We start from the raw sequence: 17,539 nt of genomic DNA, 5'->3' as shown, positions 1-17,539 counted from the left end.
GACAGTGGATTCACATTCCAGATGACATATTCCCCGATGTGTAGACGGCTCAGTGTCCCGCTCTCTAACTGAACCTGACACCTTGACTTGGCTCTGTTTGTACTATACGTTATGTATACTGTCATACTTTAAGCCCAGTCAGCTGAATGCAAATATGTAAACACATTACTTAGGGATGGGAATCGAGAAGCAGTTCCCCGATGCTTTCCAACAGTTGCAAAATGTGAGGAAAACCTCCCTCCGGTTAATAAACTTAATAAAAAGATATTTGTCGATGATGCTCACGGCGCTTACTTTGATCGTAAATGTTGGAAGGCTGAAGATGAGCTAAATGGGTTGATTTCAAAATAAGAGACACCGCGTAACACGGGAGATTACTGAGCATCCATAAGGGAATGAACCGTTTCTATTGTGCTACCTTTACAGATCCAGAGAATATGTGCTTTCAAAGAGTGTCCTCTCCTTCAGGGCTGAACACACGGTCATTAAACATTTACCTGCAGTGACTAAGAGAGAGGGGGAGTCGCCAGCTAACAGCCAAATACAACATTATTCGATCTGACGGCGTTATTGATGGAACTTTTGGATCGAATCCCACATCATATAAATAGAGTTAGGAAATTCTTTAGGGACTATTGATTGTACTCAGTGGTGGTTTTTCTCTTCAGTCTTCTGTATGTGGCAACTAACAGTGTGAGAGTCAGACGAGCAGTGAAGCTATTTGTGTAATCTGTGGATAGGAGACATCCCTGTTCTGGTCACAGAGTCGCAACCTCAACCGAAGCACTGTCCCCGTGAAGCTTTGTCTGCCGCTCTCCTTCATAATAAGCTTTTATCTCTCCGACTGCTGCAGTCTGTTACTCTGATACACTGGAGCTCACCTCTCCCCCCCGTGCTTCCCTGTCCTCCCTGTCCTCGCTATCTTTCTTTTCCTTTTCTTTACCCTAAGCTCCCTGTTTCTGTCTGAGAGCACTTTGTTGCAATTCAAGTATATGTCCTGGCTATCAATATTTCATATCAAAGTGCATCTCCCTTACTAACTCCTCCTTTATAATAGCGCTTCGCCGGGGCCACCGGATACGAATGAGCTCTTTGTCAGAGCAGCGAGCAGATATCTACGGCTGATAAGATTGGAGATTTCATTATCATACTATTCAAATTCATGGGAAAAAAACTGTCTCAGCAAAACGTTAGCTCAACCAGAGCTCATGTTTAATCGAAAGGACAAAGAACAAAAGGGAAATTTGTTTGACATTTGCTATTGAGATGGCATTTAATGTATTCTTGTAAATGGAGCGCCACACTCGCTGCAGAGCACTTGAATTGCAACGTGCTTTGCATGATTCTGTCTGTGCAATGTTCTACATGGCTGGCTACAGTGTGCTGCCTTTGCAGTCCTGCACGGCCAGGCACACGTACACACGCACTATACCCACATGTATGCAGCGTGCACTAATGTAATCTGCAGGCTGTGTACACTGCATCCTTCAGTGCAGGCCCAGTGGGGACCAATGAGACTCTTGCACACCGTCTGTTTCTGAAAACACACATGTAAACACACATATTATCAGATACAAAAAGAGACGCACACATTCTCAAATACTGTATGTTTCGTGTCTGAACAATCATACAAAAACAAAGTTTAGGGAAAGATAGTGGTTAAAAAAACATGCTTAAGGTATGAGATCAGGCAACGCACACACTGAAGTTAAAGTTAGAGAAAGATGGTATGATGGTGGATATGGATAACGTTTGTCTATTTACACATCCAGGAGATGCAGAGCAACATAAGCATCAGTGTGGAGTCGAGCTTCAGGTGATTGAACACATGTAAGTCTAATACAATATGTCAGTTGGTCTGCTGAAAACACTTCACCCAGGAGAAAGTTTCACATTCACTTTACGATCAGTTATTTTAACGCAGAACACGATCTTTTCCTAAACCGAACCAAGTAGTTTTGTTTGTGTTCAAGGTGTTGACGTTTCATTCAGTTTTACAACTAGTTACAACGTGTTTGGCCCATTTAACGCACATTCAGTCTACTGACAACATTCAAAATGGTTGCAATGAACCAAAACCTTAAAGTTTGCGGGGCGTGAAATCAAAACAATGAGCTGAAAGACGCTAAAATGTGGAGCAGAGTTCAGGGAAACTAAAGAGTTGTGGAATTGTCTTTGTGGTTTGTAACTACAAGCAACAAAATGACACAAAGATTACACCCATTGTCAAATATGTTGATTACACGAGAGCAGCTTTACGTTAAAGCAACATCTTTTCTTAATGTTCACCTCCACGTCTTCCTGGTTCAGCCTGGAGACGGAGAAGCCGATCACTCCTGATTAGGCCGTGAACTCTGAGCATCAACGTGTCCCTCAACAACTCTGAGCCGGAGCTCGGGCCTCTCTTAGACGAACTAAACAGACAACCGTTTTAATGAGCTCGCCTTTGGCCCTGCTTAGCTTTAATCTGATATATGCCAGCAATGCTAATTGATTCACCATCGTCATTGGGCGCATGATGATTACGCTGTCGAGCAGATGGGACGTCGCAGCTGACACGTCGCAGCTGACACGATGCTACGGGGCCGTTAGACTCTGTCATCAGAGGATTAGTGTAGCAGCATATCAGGTTGGGGGTGCGTCTGCCTGTCAGTCAGACAGACAGGCAGACGCACCAGAGTTAATCCTTGCAAGACGACAGACTTGAGCTTTCAATTAGGAAAAGAGTAATTTGTGGAATTTTCTTGTGTTCAGCAAGACAAATTACAGCGCCATGATTAAATCGGAGCCCATCTTAAACACAGCGAAATGGTAAACACTTTAAAATTAATATTTATTAAACTTTTAAACTATTAAACGTAAACAGCATTCCTCTGTCACAACTTTCCGCTGCCTGGTTCTCCAGACACATTCCTCCAACTGTGCTTCAGCTGGATAAAGCGAAACTCATATATGAGAGCAAAGTGAATCTCAAGTGAGATGAAACAAAAAAATAAATACAACTTTAGGGTAAAATAAATTAAAATGTCAGCGACGAGACAGATAAATATGAATGTTTTGATGAATACATCCCTGTACAGCTGCCTGAGACACAAAGTCTTTAACGTGAACTTAACATGAGGAAATCATGAAATGCTTTTTGGTCTTTTATCCGTCTTGTTTGAATATTCCACGTATCTGTGTATGTACTCTTGTGTGCTTGAGACTGCTTAAAAATTCTATTGATATGCAATCTGAGACACACACACACACACACACACACACACACACACACACACACACACACACACACACACACAGACAGAAGGTCACCCTGGAAGTGCGTCACTTTATAAAATAAAACACACATTTTAAGGAATATTAAAGGCCAGGGTTTCGTCAGCTGTGATATGTGAAGAAAGGGAATAAATACATTTTGAAGTAACAACAGAGGAGATGAATCATGAAGGATTCACTGCTTTACCGGATTTAATGCTTCACATTATAATCCGCATCAGCCGTTACCGACTCACAAGGCAGCTATATGTTTAAATGAGACCTAATCTCTTCCTGTATACTTACTCGTGACGATGAAATCTAGATTTTGCACACTGCTTTCTCTCGCTCACTGTGTCGTAACGTGGTGGAGCCGGACACCTTGTTGGTATTTTTAGAAGTAAGCTTCGATTTAACATCTGCCTCTAAGTGTTAAGCAGTTTTTATGCTAAGCTTTATGATGTCTATCTGTGGTATAAATGGACTTTTATGGCAACATTAATGCAGTTTTAAAGCGGTATTAGTGTGATCCGAAGAGAGCGAGACTACTGACTGTATATTGGGTGAAGGCAACCACTCGGAAAGGCGAGAATAGCAACACTGGAAACGTGACAAAAGCCCCTGCTACTTTGCCTTGTATCAACACTCATCCATCAACATTAGTATTGTTATTCACTCTCAGGCACCTTATTCAATACCTTGGAACAGGAGGTGAAAACTAGGGATGCTTAGGAGTTCTAGGTGGCCTTTAGATACTGTCACGATACTTAAGAGGGATTTATTGCGAAACAAGTATACTTAAAGAAATCTTTATTTGGGTTAGTGCCAGAAACAGCGGGCTTCAGCGGTGAGTCCGGCTGCGAACGCACTTCTCGTGGGTTTTGTCAGATTCATATTCCATCATACATTAAATACAAACAGGGGGAGACGTCCCATAAACGTTGAGGAGTTTTGTATGAAATAGAGTAAGTTGAGGACACTAAGGTAAACAGGCATGTTTCACACAAGAGATGTATATAATCAAAGAAGGGTATAAAGAGAATCAACTCAGCGGTGAGTCACTGAAGGTGAATCACATCAAGGGAAGAGCTGAGCTGCTGTAAAAGTAGCACGGCTGGAGCCAAGGGAGTGAAACAGCAAATATGAGAAGCAGGCAAGCGATTAAAAGCATCAGTACGAGCAGCGAGGCCGATGGTGTTTCTAGGTTGACACTTGCACTGTACATGTTATGCAGCCTCTGAAATACAGCGAGTTATTGGGCCTTTCAACAGTCCTGAGAGTCATCCTATCGACTGGCTCGGCTTCAACCAAATGTCAACACCCGACAGACCACAATCTTCCCTGATCCTGTAATAATGGAGGACAGATCCTTCTGTACCTGGCAGCAGCCGATAAGAACACAAAGACACGTTGTGCTGTGAAATGTATGGCAAGAAAGGTCCAGAGTTATCGTTCTTTTTGAACTTCAAAGACACGTACTGGACTGTAACACGTAGGGCGTCAAACACAACTCAGCGTCACATACAACAAGGCGCCCGGAGGTCGTGCGATGTAGTTTAAAGGCCGATAATGTATCGCAACGCACCAGGTTTGATTCTGGAACAAACACAGAACTTTCACCCCGGAGACTGTGTGAAAACAAAATGCAACGTGGACTTATTTTAAGTTACGTCACTTATTTTGACCTCACACACAATATTCTCCTAAAGCTAACCAAGCTATGCTTGTTGCACAGGGAACTTACAGCAGCAGCAGCAAAGCCTTCAGGTGTGTCACACTCTGATCCTTTGGCTCACAGCTTCACTTCCTGACATTGACACGGGTCACATGCTCTGAGTGAATCTTCGTCCCTGCGTGCCCTCAGGCCAGCCGGATCTTCTCCTCCAATAGCAGTAAGCTGATTAAGATCACACCAGGGAGCTGAAGGACTGTATCAATGCCTCTTGTCGCCTCGCCTCGCCACACACACACACACACACACACACACACACACACACACATTTAGTGTTTGACTAAGTTACTGATTCTATGACTGGTTTTGATGGAAGCTCACGAATAATGGCACATATTAAGTTCTTCATTTTTATCTAATATTTCACACCCGAGGATTAAAGCTGTGATCGTTGGGTTACAGAGGGATTTCAGAAACTGCTCCACTAAATTTAGTGATTTAATCTAAATCTTTGTAAGATGTTTTTTTCTTACAATGAGAGTAATAATACTCAGATATTCTCTGAGATTATAGTGGGCAATTTCATTTTCTTTGTCAAAGGAACCGCATGGCTCTCCGTGTATTATGCCTGCAGTGGATTGCAGACTGAGTAAATTATACTTTGCAATAGGATTCAGCAATAAGGAAATCCTGGTGACTTTAGCCCAGAATAAGAAGTCAGTGGTGGACTGAGCAACAGACATCGAACATACCTGTATCTCAAGACCAATAAAGAAACTCTTGACATAAGCAGAAATATCTTCACTGGAAGAAATAGTTAAATATTGTGTTTAAACTTTTATGACTGAATTTGAGAATATGCTATTTAAAATGAACATTCTGCATAATGGATGTCAGATATAGGAGACATTAAGTTGCATGAAAGCATTTGAAACAAAGCAAAGTTACTGTGGTCAGCACTGAGGAACTCCTATGGCTCAGCAGAAGACACACACACACACACACACACACACACACACACACACACAACAAAGAGCAGGAGATATAATCATTTCTTCTGTCACTTCCCGGGGCGCGGGGAGACAGCAAACAGCTGGCAGCACAGCCCGCAGCGACGTGCACAGCCACAGCCGACAGGATGACAACGCAGGAGGAAAGTGAGAAAGAGGAGAAGACGGTATGAAGAAGATGGAGACGGTCCAAAAGACGAGCAAAACTGGGAAAAAGACTGTAAAAGGCTAAAGGAGGTGAAGGAGGAGGTGGTGAGAGGAACATGTGTGTGACAATCACAATGAACTTCTGCTTCGTCGCCCAGTATCCACGAGGCAACGGCTAACAAGTGTCTTCAACCCTCCTCAACCTCCACTAATCCGCACTATCTGTCTCTTTTCTCTTAAACGTCCTCAGAGTCTCCTTCGGAGAGAAGAGGTTTTTAATTAATGGCTTATACGCTACAAAACCAAGTCCCTGCTCTGCAGCTGAAGCTCTGGAGACCCTGTGGTTAGCCTGGAGAGCCGGGCCATTCTTCTTCTTTCTTATACACAAACACAAATATACGACGTCGAATTAGGACCATTGTGTGTTTATAAAAACAAATAAGGAGCCGGAGGAGGAGGGTAACGTTCTGAGAGAGAAATAATGAAAGTGTGGAGTGTGGTGCAACAGTATCGAACATCCATTATCACCTCATCCAAATCCCTCTCTTGTCTTCTTCTGAATAATGTCTCTTCAAAGTCAGGATGATGATAGTTTGGTGTTTCGGAGCTAAAATCACATGTGTATATTCTTATTGCTGGATGCAGGCAGAATACACAGCGAGCTGTCGTGAATTTGTGACTTTGATCTCAGAGAATCTCTTTTCTCGTACATTTACGAGTTGTTTCTCTGAATATTACCCCCTTCCCCGGCTCCTTACTTATTACCACCAGTGTCTCCTGAACATTGCATGGGTTGGTTGTGGAGGCGGAGCCACCAGCTGCTCGGCCTCTCACACAGCCTGTAGAGATGAATTGCTCCCTGGGTGTCGATAAGTCACCATGGCACACCACGGTCACCATGGAAACTACACAAACACAGCATTTCCGAGGAAACAAATAAAATGAAGTTGATTACACTTCCTTTTTTTTTTCCTAGGAAGGTTTCTCCTGGTCGGGGAGACTGCCAGAGGAAATCCCTTTTGTTAGCTCTCAATACGCTTCACTTTTCTCCTCCAGTCGTTTTTCAAGTCTGTATTGTTTGTGTATTTATGGCATGTAAAGAAGCAGTAGAGCCCCTCAGTGCTACAGGAGGTGGACACCCCCGAGGAAGCACTTCTCTGACCAGTGAATCATAAACGTGATTGATAAAGAGTGTAAAAGCAGCACAATGAATACCAATGCAGTCTCTTATCACTGCCTCCACCATGGAGCGGCCGGATCACAATTCAGCGTTCACCCTGCGAGTAAATAAAGACGGATATGTACGTGGAGGGGAAACGGAGCGGAGAGATGAAGAAAGGCCGCCGGAGTGATATGAAAAAAAGTGAATGTAAAGGAAGGAGCAGCTGGGAGGTAAAGAGGGAAAGTAGAGTGAAGGATATCGGAAGAGAGACGACAGTGTGGCAGCCACAGAAAGCTGGGTCAGTAGTATTTGAAGGCTTTCAGATAAAGAGGTGTATGTGTGTGTATGTGTGTGTGTGTGTGTGTGTGTGTGTGTGTGTGTGTGTGTGTGTGTGTGTGTGTGTGTGTGTGTGTGTGTGTGTGTGTGTGTGTGTGTGTGTATGCATGGGCATGCGTAGTTGTGTGCTGTACTTATCGAGGGCATAATGTGTGTGAAAGCCTGACTATGAGTGTGTGTTTGTGTGCGTAACAGAGAGCGTGGTGTTCACAGACTCTTCTAGCCTCGTCCTCTCTGCGTCTGTTTCTGATGCAAAAGACGGGGCGAGCAAACCTCACGAGGCCGCCGTGTTTGCGGTAATGAGCAGGAGGACAGAAGGACAGGGAGGACAGGAGGACAGGGAGGACAGGAGGACAGGGAGGACAGGAGGACAGGGAGCACAGGAGGACAGGGAGGACAGGGAGGACAGGAGGACAGGGAGCACAGGAGGACAGGTGGACAGGAGGACAGGGAGGACAGGTGGACAGGAGGACAGGAGGACAGGGAGGACAGGAGCAGGAGCACAGGAGGACAGGGAGGACAGGAGGACAGAAGGATAGGGAGGACAGGAGGACAGGGAGCACAGGAGGACAGGTGGACAGGAGGACAGGGAGGACAGGTGGACAGGAGGACAGGAGGACAGGAGGACAGGGAGGACAGGAGCAGGAGCACAGGAGGACAGGAGGACAGGGAGGACAGGAGGACAGGGAGGACAGGTGGACAGGAGGACAGGAGGACAGGGAGGACAGGAGCAGGAGCACAGGAGGACAGGAGGACAGGAGGAAAGGGAGGACAGGAGGACAGGGAGGACAGGAGGACAGGTGGACAGGAGGACAGGGAGGACAGGAGGACAGGTGGACAGGAGGACAGGAGGACAGGGAGGACAGGTGGACAGGAGGACGGGAGGACAAGTGGACAGGAGGACAGGAGGACAGGAGGACAGGAGCAGGAAGGAACACATTAGCCTCGTACCCAGAGTGTCACTCAAGCTGTCGCTCTCAGTCACTCCGGCCTTCACTGAGATTTATGTCTCGCATAGAAAGTGTGTATAAAAGAAATGCTACGCTGAGAAAAATGAATCATGCTCACTTACAGAGGCTATAATCAATAATGTTCAATTAATGATGCAACGTAATAATAATAATATAATAATGTAATAAACTCCTGACTGCAGTTCCTGTTGGCTCTTTGGAGTCTCATTGTTTTTTCTATTTCCGGCGTGCAGCTTTACAGTTTTGGTTCAACAGCTTTCATGGGATTGTTTTCTATGGCACCAAACGACTGATAAAGTTAGCGACTAGCTTGTGAACGTTCAATTCAGCAGAAGAAGCAGATGTTTCCACGGAGAGTTGGTGGAGACTGAAACAGCTGAAACAGTGAGTCTGAGCGGAGCATCGATCCACAAGCTACTGACACATACGACGCTTTACAGGAGACCAAATCTAACGTCACACTGGATTATAATTACAGATTACTCCTGAAACTTTTGGGATAAAGTACATAACTCAGATATATAACATACATCTAGTGTATCAATAGTATACCTTTAAATGACATAGATAATAAATAAATGAATGAATTGTTGTTTAGACCAAACAGATCTGAAGATCCCACCTCTGGGGAAATTAACATTTTATACACGGAATGATTACTTGAAAGATAATTGAGAGATTAACTGATTAAGTAAATCCTTATTTGCATGCAGCCCTATATCCATAACAGATTTGTTCACTTAGGAAATGTGAGGGTGTTTGTGGGGATGACAGGAGAATAAGTAATGAGGCTCCAGCATCAGGCCTCTCACACCATCTGGACACTCATTAGCTTCGGCTTGTATCGGCCATGTTATGGATGCTGGACTTTCTTGTTCCCCTTAAGTTACACTGACTGCAGTTTGTAGTTCTCTCCCTCCTCTTTGCTTTGTGTGAATAACAGAGTGTAGATCCGTCTCGGCTCATGACTCAATGATGTCTTCATTCATGAATCACTACATGGTCAAGTGCTCTCGGCCTGAGGACCGGCCGCTGGGCTCTGTTGGGAGACTCTTCCCGCTAAGCTGCGTCCAGACTGTAATTCTTCTGCATGCAATTTCCCACTAGTAATCAGGAAGATGGAAGAAAGCAGCAGCGGTTATTTGTGCAAAGCAAAGCAAAAAGAGAGAAGAGGATGGATGTTCGCTTCGCAACTGCTGCACACATTAATCAATGAGCATTTGTGAAATGATTAGAAATGTACAACGGCGTGGTTTCAACAGATCAATTCAAAGAGTCAGTTCTTCTTCTACAACTTCTTTTTAAATGCTCCCTTTCAGCCCGTCCTCTTCATTTTAAGACGTGACTCTGCCGTGAAACCCAGATGTAATCTGACAAAAGCATTTTATAAATGACAAATGTCATTTTTCTGAAGCTTTTAAAAATAAAAAAATGCTTTTATGATATGAACTGCTGAATGTTGCCACACACACTTGTATTGTACATACAATAATCCATCAGAACACAAATGTACCCACACAACATAACACACAACGGTCTTTTCAAAATAAACTTCCGTCTTCACAGGAAACAACTCGGCTAAGTTTAGGCTACACATGTATTTGTTTAGGTTAGGAAACGTGGTTTTGGTTCAAATAACTAAAGAAGTTACGCAACAAATAACTCAATCCTGGTTTTACGCGGGACTGTGGTCTCCTGGGAGAAAGTACCCAACAAACCAATGTTATTTAGTGGGATATATAAACGTGCATTAATGCTACCGACGGTGTGTGAGAACATGCATCCACAGCATGAAACTGAGCCACAAGACAGATATCACGATCCCGCTAAACGTGGAACGCTATTGTTATTATATATATATAGTAGCATAACTTTGAATTCAAAGTCATGACACTTTGTTGTCCATAAGAGGAAATCTTCTTTAGTCGCTACAACAAATCAGCCACTTTTCATGACAACAGAAGAAGGCGCGGTTATAAATACTACAAAGCAAACCGTATAAAGGTCTGAAACTGACACTGCAGGCTCTCGTGATTCAACCACGATACTGTATAATAACTGATATGAGTTTCAGATAATGTTGCAGGTGTCTTCTCGAGGCAAAAGGACGACAGTGGTGGACTGGGATGGACGGCTGGGACGTCCAGATGATGAATGCTGCAGCCTTTGCCAATGCAGGGTCTATAAGAACTAATGTCACCTATAATCTAGGAGGTTGTCTCTTATCTGATTATGATAAAGAGGATTTAGGTACCGGTGCCTAAACGCTAGGCTGTACTGATTAGAGGCTCACTGGAAGGCTTATGTAACTTGGAGGATGCAGGGGGGGGGGGAGGGAGTTGTGCACCTAAACTCCTCTCCTGTGATGCTTCCATCAAATAAGAGCTCAATAAAAACTGCTACAGGTCGTTACCAGCTGCTCTGCTCTTACACATCAGCTTGACTTAAAAACATTGAGACAAGCTCATGACTCACAATCTTTCAACAGTCAAGGTCAGCAGTGGGCAGGCTTTTCACAAACTAAGCACACGCCGAGAACATTTCTTCCATAAAATGCCAATGCATATCGATTTCCCCTCCGGAAGACGCACCACAATCCATGAGAAGATGAGAGGATGAGACTGAAACGCAAGAGGACCTGCTGCTGCAATTTGACCCGAGGGCAGACACTGTTCAGAGGTCTTGACTTAACGCTGACTAAAGGCCTCTCCCTCACTTCTCCCAGCGTCACCTCCCTACATGTTGTGACCCTCTCACGATCAGAAACCACATCAATACACACACACACGAGGCCAAACACTTGCTTCAGTGCTTCAGTGCTACAAAGGCCTGGAAGGAAAGAGAGGGATGGAGAGTTACAGGCTGTCTGCAGTGATCAGCAATAACAGGCAGCTGTGGAGTTACAGCGTGCTGCTCATTGAATCTGCTCCCGTCACACTTAAAGCTAAGCATAAAAATCACTTCTGCTGATTCTATAAATTAATTAGAAGGGCAGAGAGAGAGCAGACCTCCGCCGAGGCGTTTCCATAAGTGAAAAAGAATGTGTGTGTACGCTTAGGGATTCAGATCCGCTCCAAAATGTAATGATTTCTTCCGTGGACCTTGATACACCTTTCTACCAAGTTTCATGAAGAAAGGGCCTTTTTCCATAATCCTGCTGACCAACAGACAAAGTGAAAACATCACGTCACCTGTTGGCTGTGTTTGCGGCTCTGCTGCATCAGGATCGAACAATGCGAGTGCTATTTGAAGTGTCTGCTACAGAACCGTGTTCTGCTACAGCTCCCTAACATTGTGTCATCATCAGCAACAGTGGACTGTCTTTGGCTGCTTCAAAGCGTAGGAGGACCAAACAGCGTGAGTCTGCGCCCGTACAGGCCTATTGCTCAGCATTCCCACTAGCAGACTAGATTATTAGATAAAGGGGAGAGTAATGGTGCTCATCCACATTAAGAGCAAGCAGAAGGCTGGACATGGCTGATGTAGGGAGGAGGGAGGGAGACAGAAAACCCAACTTGAAATGTCTGGCAAAACATTGATCTCTTTAAAATGCTCTGAATCCTCGGCCATTATTTTCCCAGACTGAACTCTGAAGTGAAGAAACAGGGAGTGTTTTCTCTACACAAGCTTCGCATGGACACAAATCAAAATCAAAAGATGCTGCCCTTGCAAACTATGCAATGCATATATTACAACTGAGCATTAATATATGAACCAGGAACACAACCAGACTCATATGTTAATGATGGAGCTCTTACTAAATCACTAATTGCGAGGCAAACGTTTGGGGAGGTGCTGACACGCTTTCTGCATATTGATGTGTTATCTGAACACGTAAACAAACATCTAAACACATTTCAAACACAAAAACATAAGCAGGATACAAACTATGTTTACATGCAAGCTATATGCATCAAAAGACGTCTTTGCAGGAATGATGGTTGAACATTTACGCAGGGGAATATAGAAGCAAAAGTCACCGTCACACCTCATGTTTTTATTAAAGCACGAGTGCCACTCTAATCTTACGTAACAGCACATGACACTATTCTACCAGTGGCTATACGCTGTGGAGATACACAACAAGTCCAAGTGAAGTCACGAGTCGTTTGTGTTAAAGTCGAGTTGCAAGTCTTTTTGTGATTCTGTCATCAAATTTGTGACTTGAGTTCTCAACTCTGCAAACTCACTCCCCCCCTCCTCCTCACACTTCGGGGGCACTCAACCAAAAGTCAGGCGGTAACACCGAGAAGCCTGCATTAGCCAGTGTCCTTTTTGTTATGACCATTTCATTTATTATTCATCGGGAAAGGTTTGCAAAGGTCCAGCTCGGCATCCTGAGGCGTGACTTACATGACTGCATCTCTTACATCATCCTCGCTCCCAGGGCTTTCCTCTGTCTGTCTCAAGCCTCACCTCTCTGTCTGTTAGACGACTAGTCTGATAGTTGATTTATCGTTAAAGTAACTTTCCATGCAAAAATGTCAAAATGCTGTTTTCAGCCTCAAATACGAAGATTTGCTGCTTTTCTCTGTTCCAGTTCATATTAAAGTGAATATTGTTTGGACTTATTTTTGGACTGAAAGAACAAGACAGGCTTGTGCGTACTACCAGGCGTGCGTTCTTGTTATTGCTGATGAATGTAATCCTAGCTTGATTGACCTGAAAGGTCGGTCCTCTCGTGCTTTACTTTTCTTTGCTACATGGAGGGCCATAGGTGCTGTAGAGCAGCACAATGGGCTCTAATATAGGATTAAAGCCGAGAGGAAGAGACAGAGAGGGAGAGCGAGTCTGTGCACGTCAGAAGACTCTGGGATTGCGTTTGACAAAGAGCTCAGGTTGCTTTGTATAAAAGCACACAGCTGTGTACTGGCATAGTAATGACATTTCATTGGTCAAGGGCTTTGAAGGGTTCTCACTGCACCGTGCGTGCCCCATAAAAGGCTTCCCTGACCTCGGGGAGCTGCTGTGTGACAGTGGAACGGCCCCTGCACTCTGTTTGCAAATGTTCTTTCAGCTGTGGATAACCTTAGTGCGATTGCAGGGCTGAGCCATTAAGTTACATTCAAGTTCTCCTCGTAGAGCACTCAGCAGAACGTCAATGTGAATTAGGGTGGGATTTCCCTTAAAGGTTTCACAGGCTTCCCCCACAGATAGTGAACAGGTCAGCAATATATCTGGAGAACGAGGGCCCATATTGAGGAGGTGAATCACTTCAGATATCACACAGCGTGTCAAATTACTCCACTGCTGTCACCTGAGTTTGACTTAAAACACATATCAGAAACCTCCTTATAATTGATTCTTGCGATGCCGGAGGCGGAATAAAATTATTACGCTGAGGCGGGATCCTTGTCAATCACACATCACTAGTGGATTCAGGGTAAACAAGCCGTGCAGGAAGAGAAAAGATGTAGCAGTAGGGCTGAAACTAACGATTCTTTCCAATATCGATTAATGTTCCGATTATATCCCAGTTTCTTAAAGTTTCTTAAATGTCTTGTCAGTCCAAAGATATTCACTTTGATATGATATAAAACAGAGAAAAGCAACAAATCTGCATATCTGAGGCTGAAAAGGGTATTTTCTGCATTTACTTCAACGATTAATCGATTATCAAAATAGTTGCAGTCGATCAGCAGCTCTATACAGCATCCCTATAAAAGCATCTGAACCTTCTGCAGTCAGCGTCATTACCATATCATTTGCCATTTTTAAAGCTGAATACTGCACTATAAATTTAGCTCAAGGCACCAGGGGTCTGAAATTGAATCTAGCAGGATTTCCAAAACAATGCAGAACACGTACAGCACAATAGGAGCTGCATTTCTCCCACAGAGGGGATGACGTCGCTCGGGTCTCACACACACACACACCGGACCCTGTGTTTCTCTGACATGGAATATATACCCAGCCGGGCCCTGCACTACCATGATGATGAGATCAGGATACTGGACACCAAAGGTAAATTACCAGTGATTGGATTTGATCAAGGTTGACGTACCTAATTGAGCAGCGAGTCAGAGTGGGGGCTTGGAGTCAGAAATGTCAACGTGTCAGCAGGAGCGGCCCGGACATTGCTACACAGTCGTCATGAATGTACTGCACGTGACTGATGTTTTATGAACACGTGGTGCGTGGGAAGCGTGAAGAAGCATTCATGACTACCTCATCAATTTGCAATAATTGGCTCAAGGTAAATGTAGTAAGCGGCTCCAGAATCAACAGTATTCTTTGATGCACCTGGAACTCACTTCTGACAGCTTCCTGTCATTTCGCTGAGTCCCTTACACACTTATTGACGGGAGGTCATATGAAGAAATGGCTCAAGACTGACACGTAATTCCACTGCACGAGAAAAGAGACTCGACTGACGCTGACAGACTTCATCCCGGCGAAGAAAGCGACACAAGAAGCAGACGCACCCACTCATTTGTTCTGTCAAAGCAAATGGAGTCTAAATCTAGCTCCTGCAGTGATTCCACAACTTATTCTGTTACAACTACACATGTGACTCCTCATCACACACCTGCTTCCACTCCTCATCGTCACTCTACTGCACCTTTCTCTATATCCCATCCATCCCTCACAACTGTTGCAACTCACCAAGACAAAAAGCACACAGATGGCACAATGAAACCCCTGATGAGAGGACAGTGCACGTCTGTTTAAGATTCAAACGGATGAACTCATGAATATCTTTTACACGTGGGAGTAGGCCTTTAATAAGTGTGCTTGTAATGTGTTATGATTCAGGCAGAGAAAATGTGAGATGGGGGCGGTGTGTGATCGCACGTCCAGTTTTGGTTCCCTACCTTGGCAGCCACCGAGGAGCCGGGCTTCTCCAAGAGATCCCACAGCTTCTTCCTCTTGTCTGGGCAGCAGGTGTTATCAAACTCTCCCTCTCCCTCCCGGTCCCTCATTGTCTCGGCTTCCCGCCGCAGCTCCTCATTCATCTGCTCTTTCTTCTGGTGGTAACGTGCCTGGCAGCAGGACTCCAGGTAGATCTCGTCAATCCCCCAGTAGTCCAACTCCTGGCCGAACGAGAGGGCGCACATCTCCTCCATCATGTGCAGTTTGCCCGTGCGGTAGAAGTTCAGAATGGAGGTGAAGGCGCCTGGATGGCGGTCAAAGAAGTATTCGTTTTCGTTGAGGCTGTAATCATCGCAGACTTCCATCAGGGACTCGTGGGTGTTGCAGTCTCGAAGCTTTCCAAGCCGAGTCCTGGGCAGCCGGTCCAGGGTCCGCCACAGGACCTCGTGGTTCAGACCCCCGACATTAAGGCGGACTCTACGGGAGCGGGCTTTTGTGCGGACGATGTCAATGGGCTCGGGGGGCACAGAGGGAATGGTTCGGATGTTGGTGGACTTCACTCCTGCTGGTCCAAACTTCTCAGCCATGGTGATGGAAGAGGAGATTTGTTGAGGAAGATGTTACAATGACACAAAAAGAAGAAGAAAAAAAAGTCTAAAAATGTTGAATTATGTTGGATCCTCTTTAGGCAAGTCCCTCCATGGCTGGGAAGACAAAAGAGACAGTTTGTGAGATGACTCAATCCCTGATCACACAATCAAGTTCAGTTCAGACAAACTAGATGTTTTACAAAACAAACAAACAGCTGTGTTAAGCATATTTCAAAGACATTGGTACTTCTCTAAACACTAAGACAGTCACCTGTTACTTTAAATTGTCAGTCACAAATAGTAACAGCTGCAGTGTTATTGATCCATTTCATCACATTCAATCAATGATTTTGTTTTAACAGTCAATATGGCTGCTTTGCTTTGCACTCCGCTCCACCCTGTTGTGTGAAGTGAGGCGATGAAGTCCTGCTGGAGGAGCACTACTTTCTATGCAGCCCCATCAGTCACAAATGGGACTCAGCGGCAGGTCAGGAAGCAAATGACCCGAAAGAAACCTTCAAATTAATTCACGTGTTCTTACTATTTGAATGACAGCAATGTCATTTAGGTCATTATAATCACATTTGCTGACATGTATAACCCCTTGCACATGAAATGCACTGTGAAGAATTATTCATTTGAACAGAATGATTAAAATGCTCCTCACTCATGGATAAATCCTCACAATTAAATTAAAAGTTGCTAATATTAGAGTCTTTAATCATTTATTTAGGCAGGTTAATATTTTTAATTAAGAACAGGGCTCATCCACAGTGTACAGAATGAAGATAAACCGATGTTCCTTGAATGCAACAGTTTTTTAGTTTGACTGCCTCATTATTTGTACCAAACATTGGCCACGAAACAGATATTTTTACTACGCAAATGTGATTGACGTGAGTTGGATGTAAAGCGGCACCACCTCAGTCATGTAAACGTCCTAACTTGTTCTGCAGTCCTATAAATCCAAAAGCATCGCAGACTTGTTACACTGAACGTATCTAGTGTTCAAGGTTTTTATAATCTAACACCTTCAATATAAAATCAGTCTAAACAAGCTGTACCCGCAACGCACGGACTCTGTTTTCGACTCTGTTCAAAGTATCCAAATGTGACAGAAAAACAGTGTCTCTCACCTTGCCGAGATAAACCACCTTTTGCATGCAAACTCCTCTTGTTCCTAAGGGAGTAGAGGATGAGAAGGGAGCCGGGATCCCCTTTAGTCAAGCGGCCACGACTGAGGAGAGCACTCCGCGGACGCCGCGCAGAGAACGCGCGTCCCACATTTTCTTGAAAATGAGTCGAGAAGAGAGGAGGAGAAAGAAAAAGGCGTGAATATCTTCCTTTACAAATGACCAGCGGAACAGAACCAGCGCGGTTTCTCCATCCGAACACTGTGGAAACAGTCCTGCCGAGCCTTCATCCAGAAGCGTGTAGCGTGCCGAGAGGACTGGCTCACTGAATCACTGTACTGCAGACGTCGTGCGCGTAAAAGGCAACGGGAAGGAACGGGATAAGCGAACTGCGGAGTGTCCCGCTGTACACTACATAAGGAGGAGCAGAGGGGTGCACGCGGGCTGCGC

At 44.6% G+C, this 17,539-nt stretch overlaps 1 protein-coding gene across 1 annotated transcript in view; it reads right to left on the bottom strand.

Moving 5' to 3' along the window:
• Window positions 1-17,320, bottom strand: part of kcnb2b (potassium voltage-gated channel subfamily B member 2b) — an 81,024-nt gene extending 63,704 nt beyond the window's left edge. The window contains exons 1-2 of the mRNA XM_029458120.1: window positions 17,093-17,320; window positions 15,369-16,070 (exon numbers count right to left, since the gene is read on the bottom strand). Coding sequence (XP_029313980.1) covers window positions 15,369-15,953 — 585 coding nt within the window. The 5' untranslated portion in view covers window positions 15,954-16,070; window positions 17,093-17,320. The remainder of the gene's footprint in view (window positions 1-15,368; window positions 16,071-17,092) is intronic.
• Between the last annotated feature and the right edge of the window lie 219 nt (window positions 17,321-17,539).

This window comes from Cottoperca gobio, chromosome 20 (genome assembly GCF_900634415.1).
Source record: "Cottoperca gobio chromosome 20, fCotGob3.1, whole genome shotgun sequence".
NCBI classification, from domain to species: domain Eukaryota; kingdom Metazoa; phylum Chordata; class Actinopteri; order Perciformes; family Bovichtidae; genus Cottoperca; species Cottoperca gobio.
This window is presented reverse-complemented; position numbering and strand designations above follow the sequence as displayed.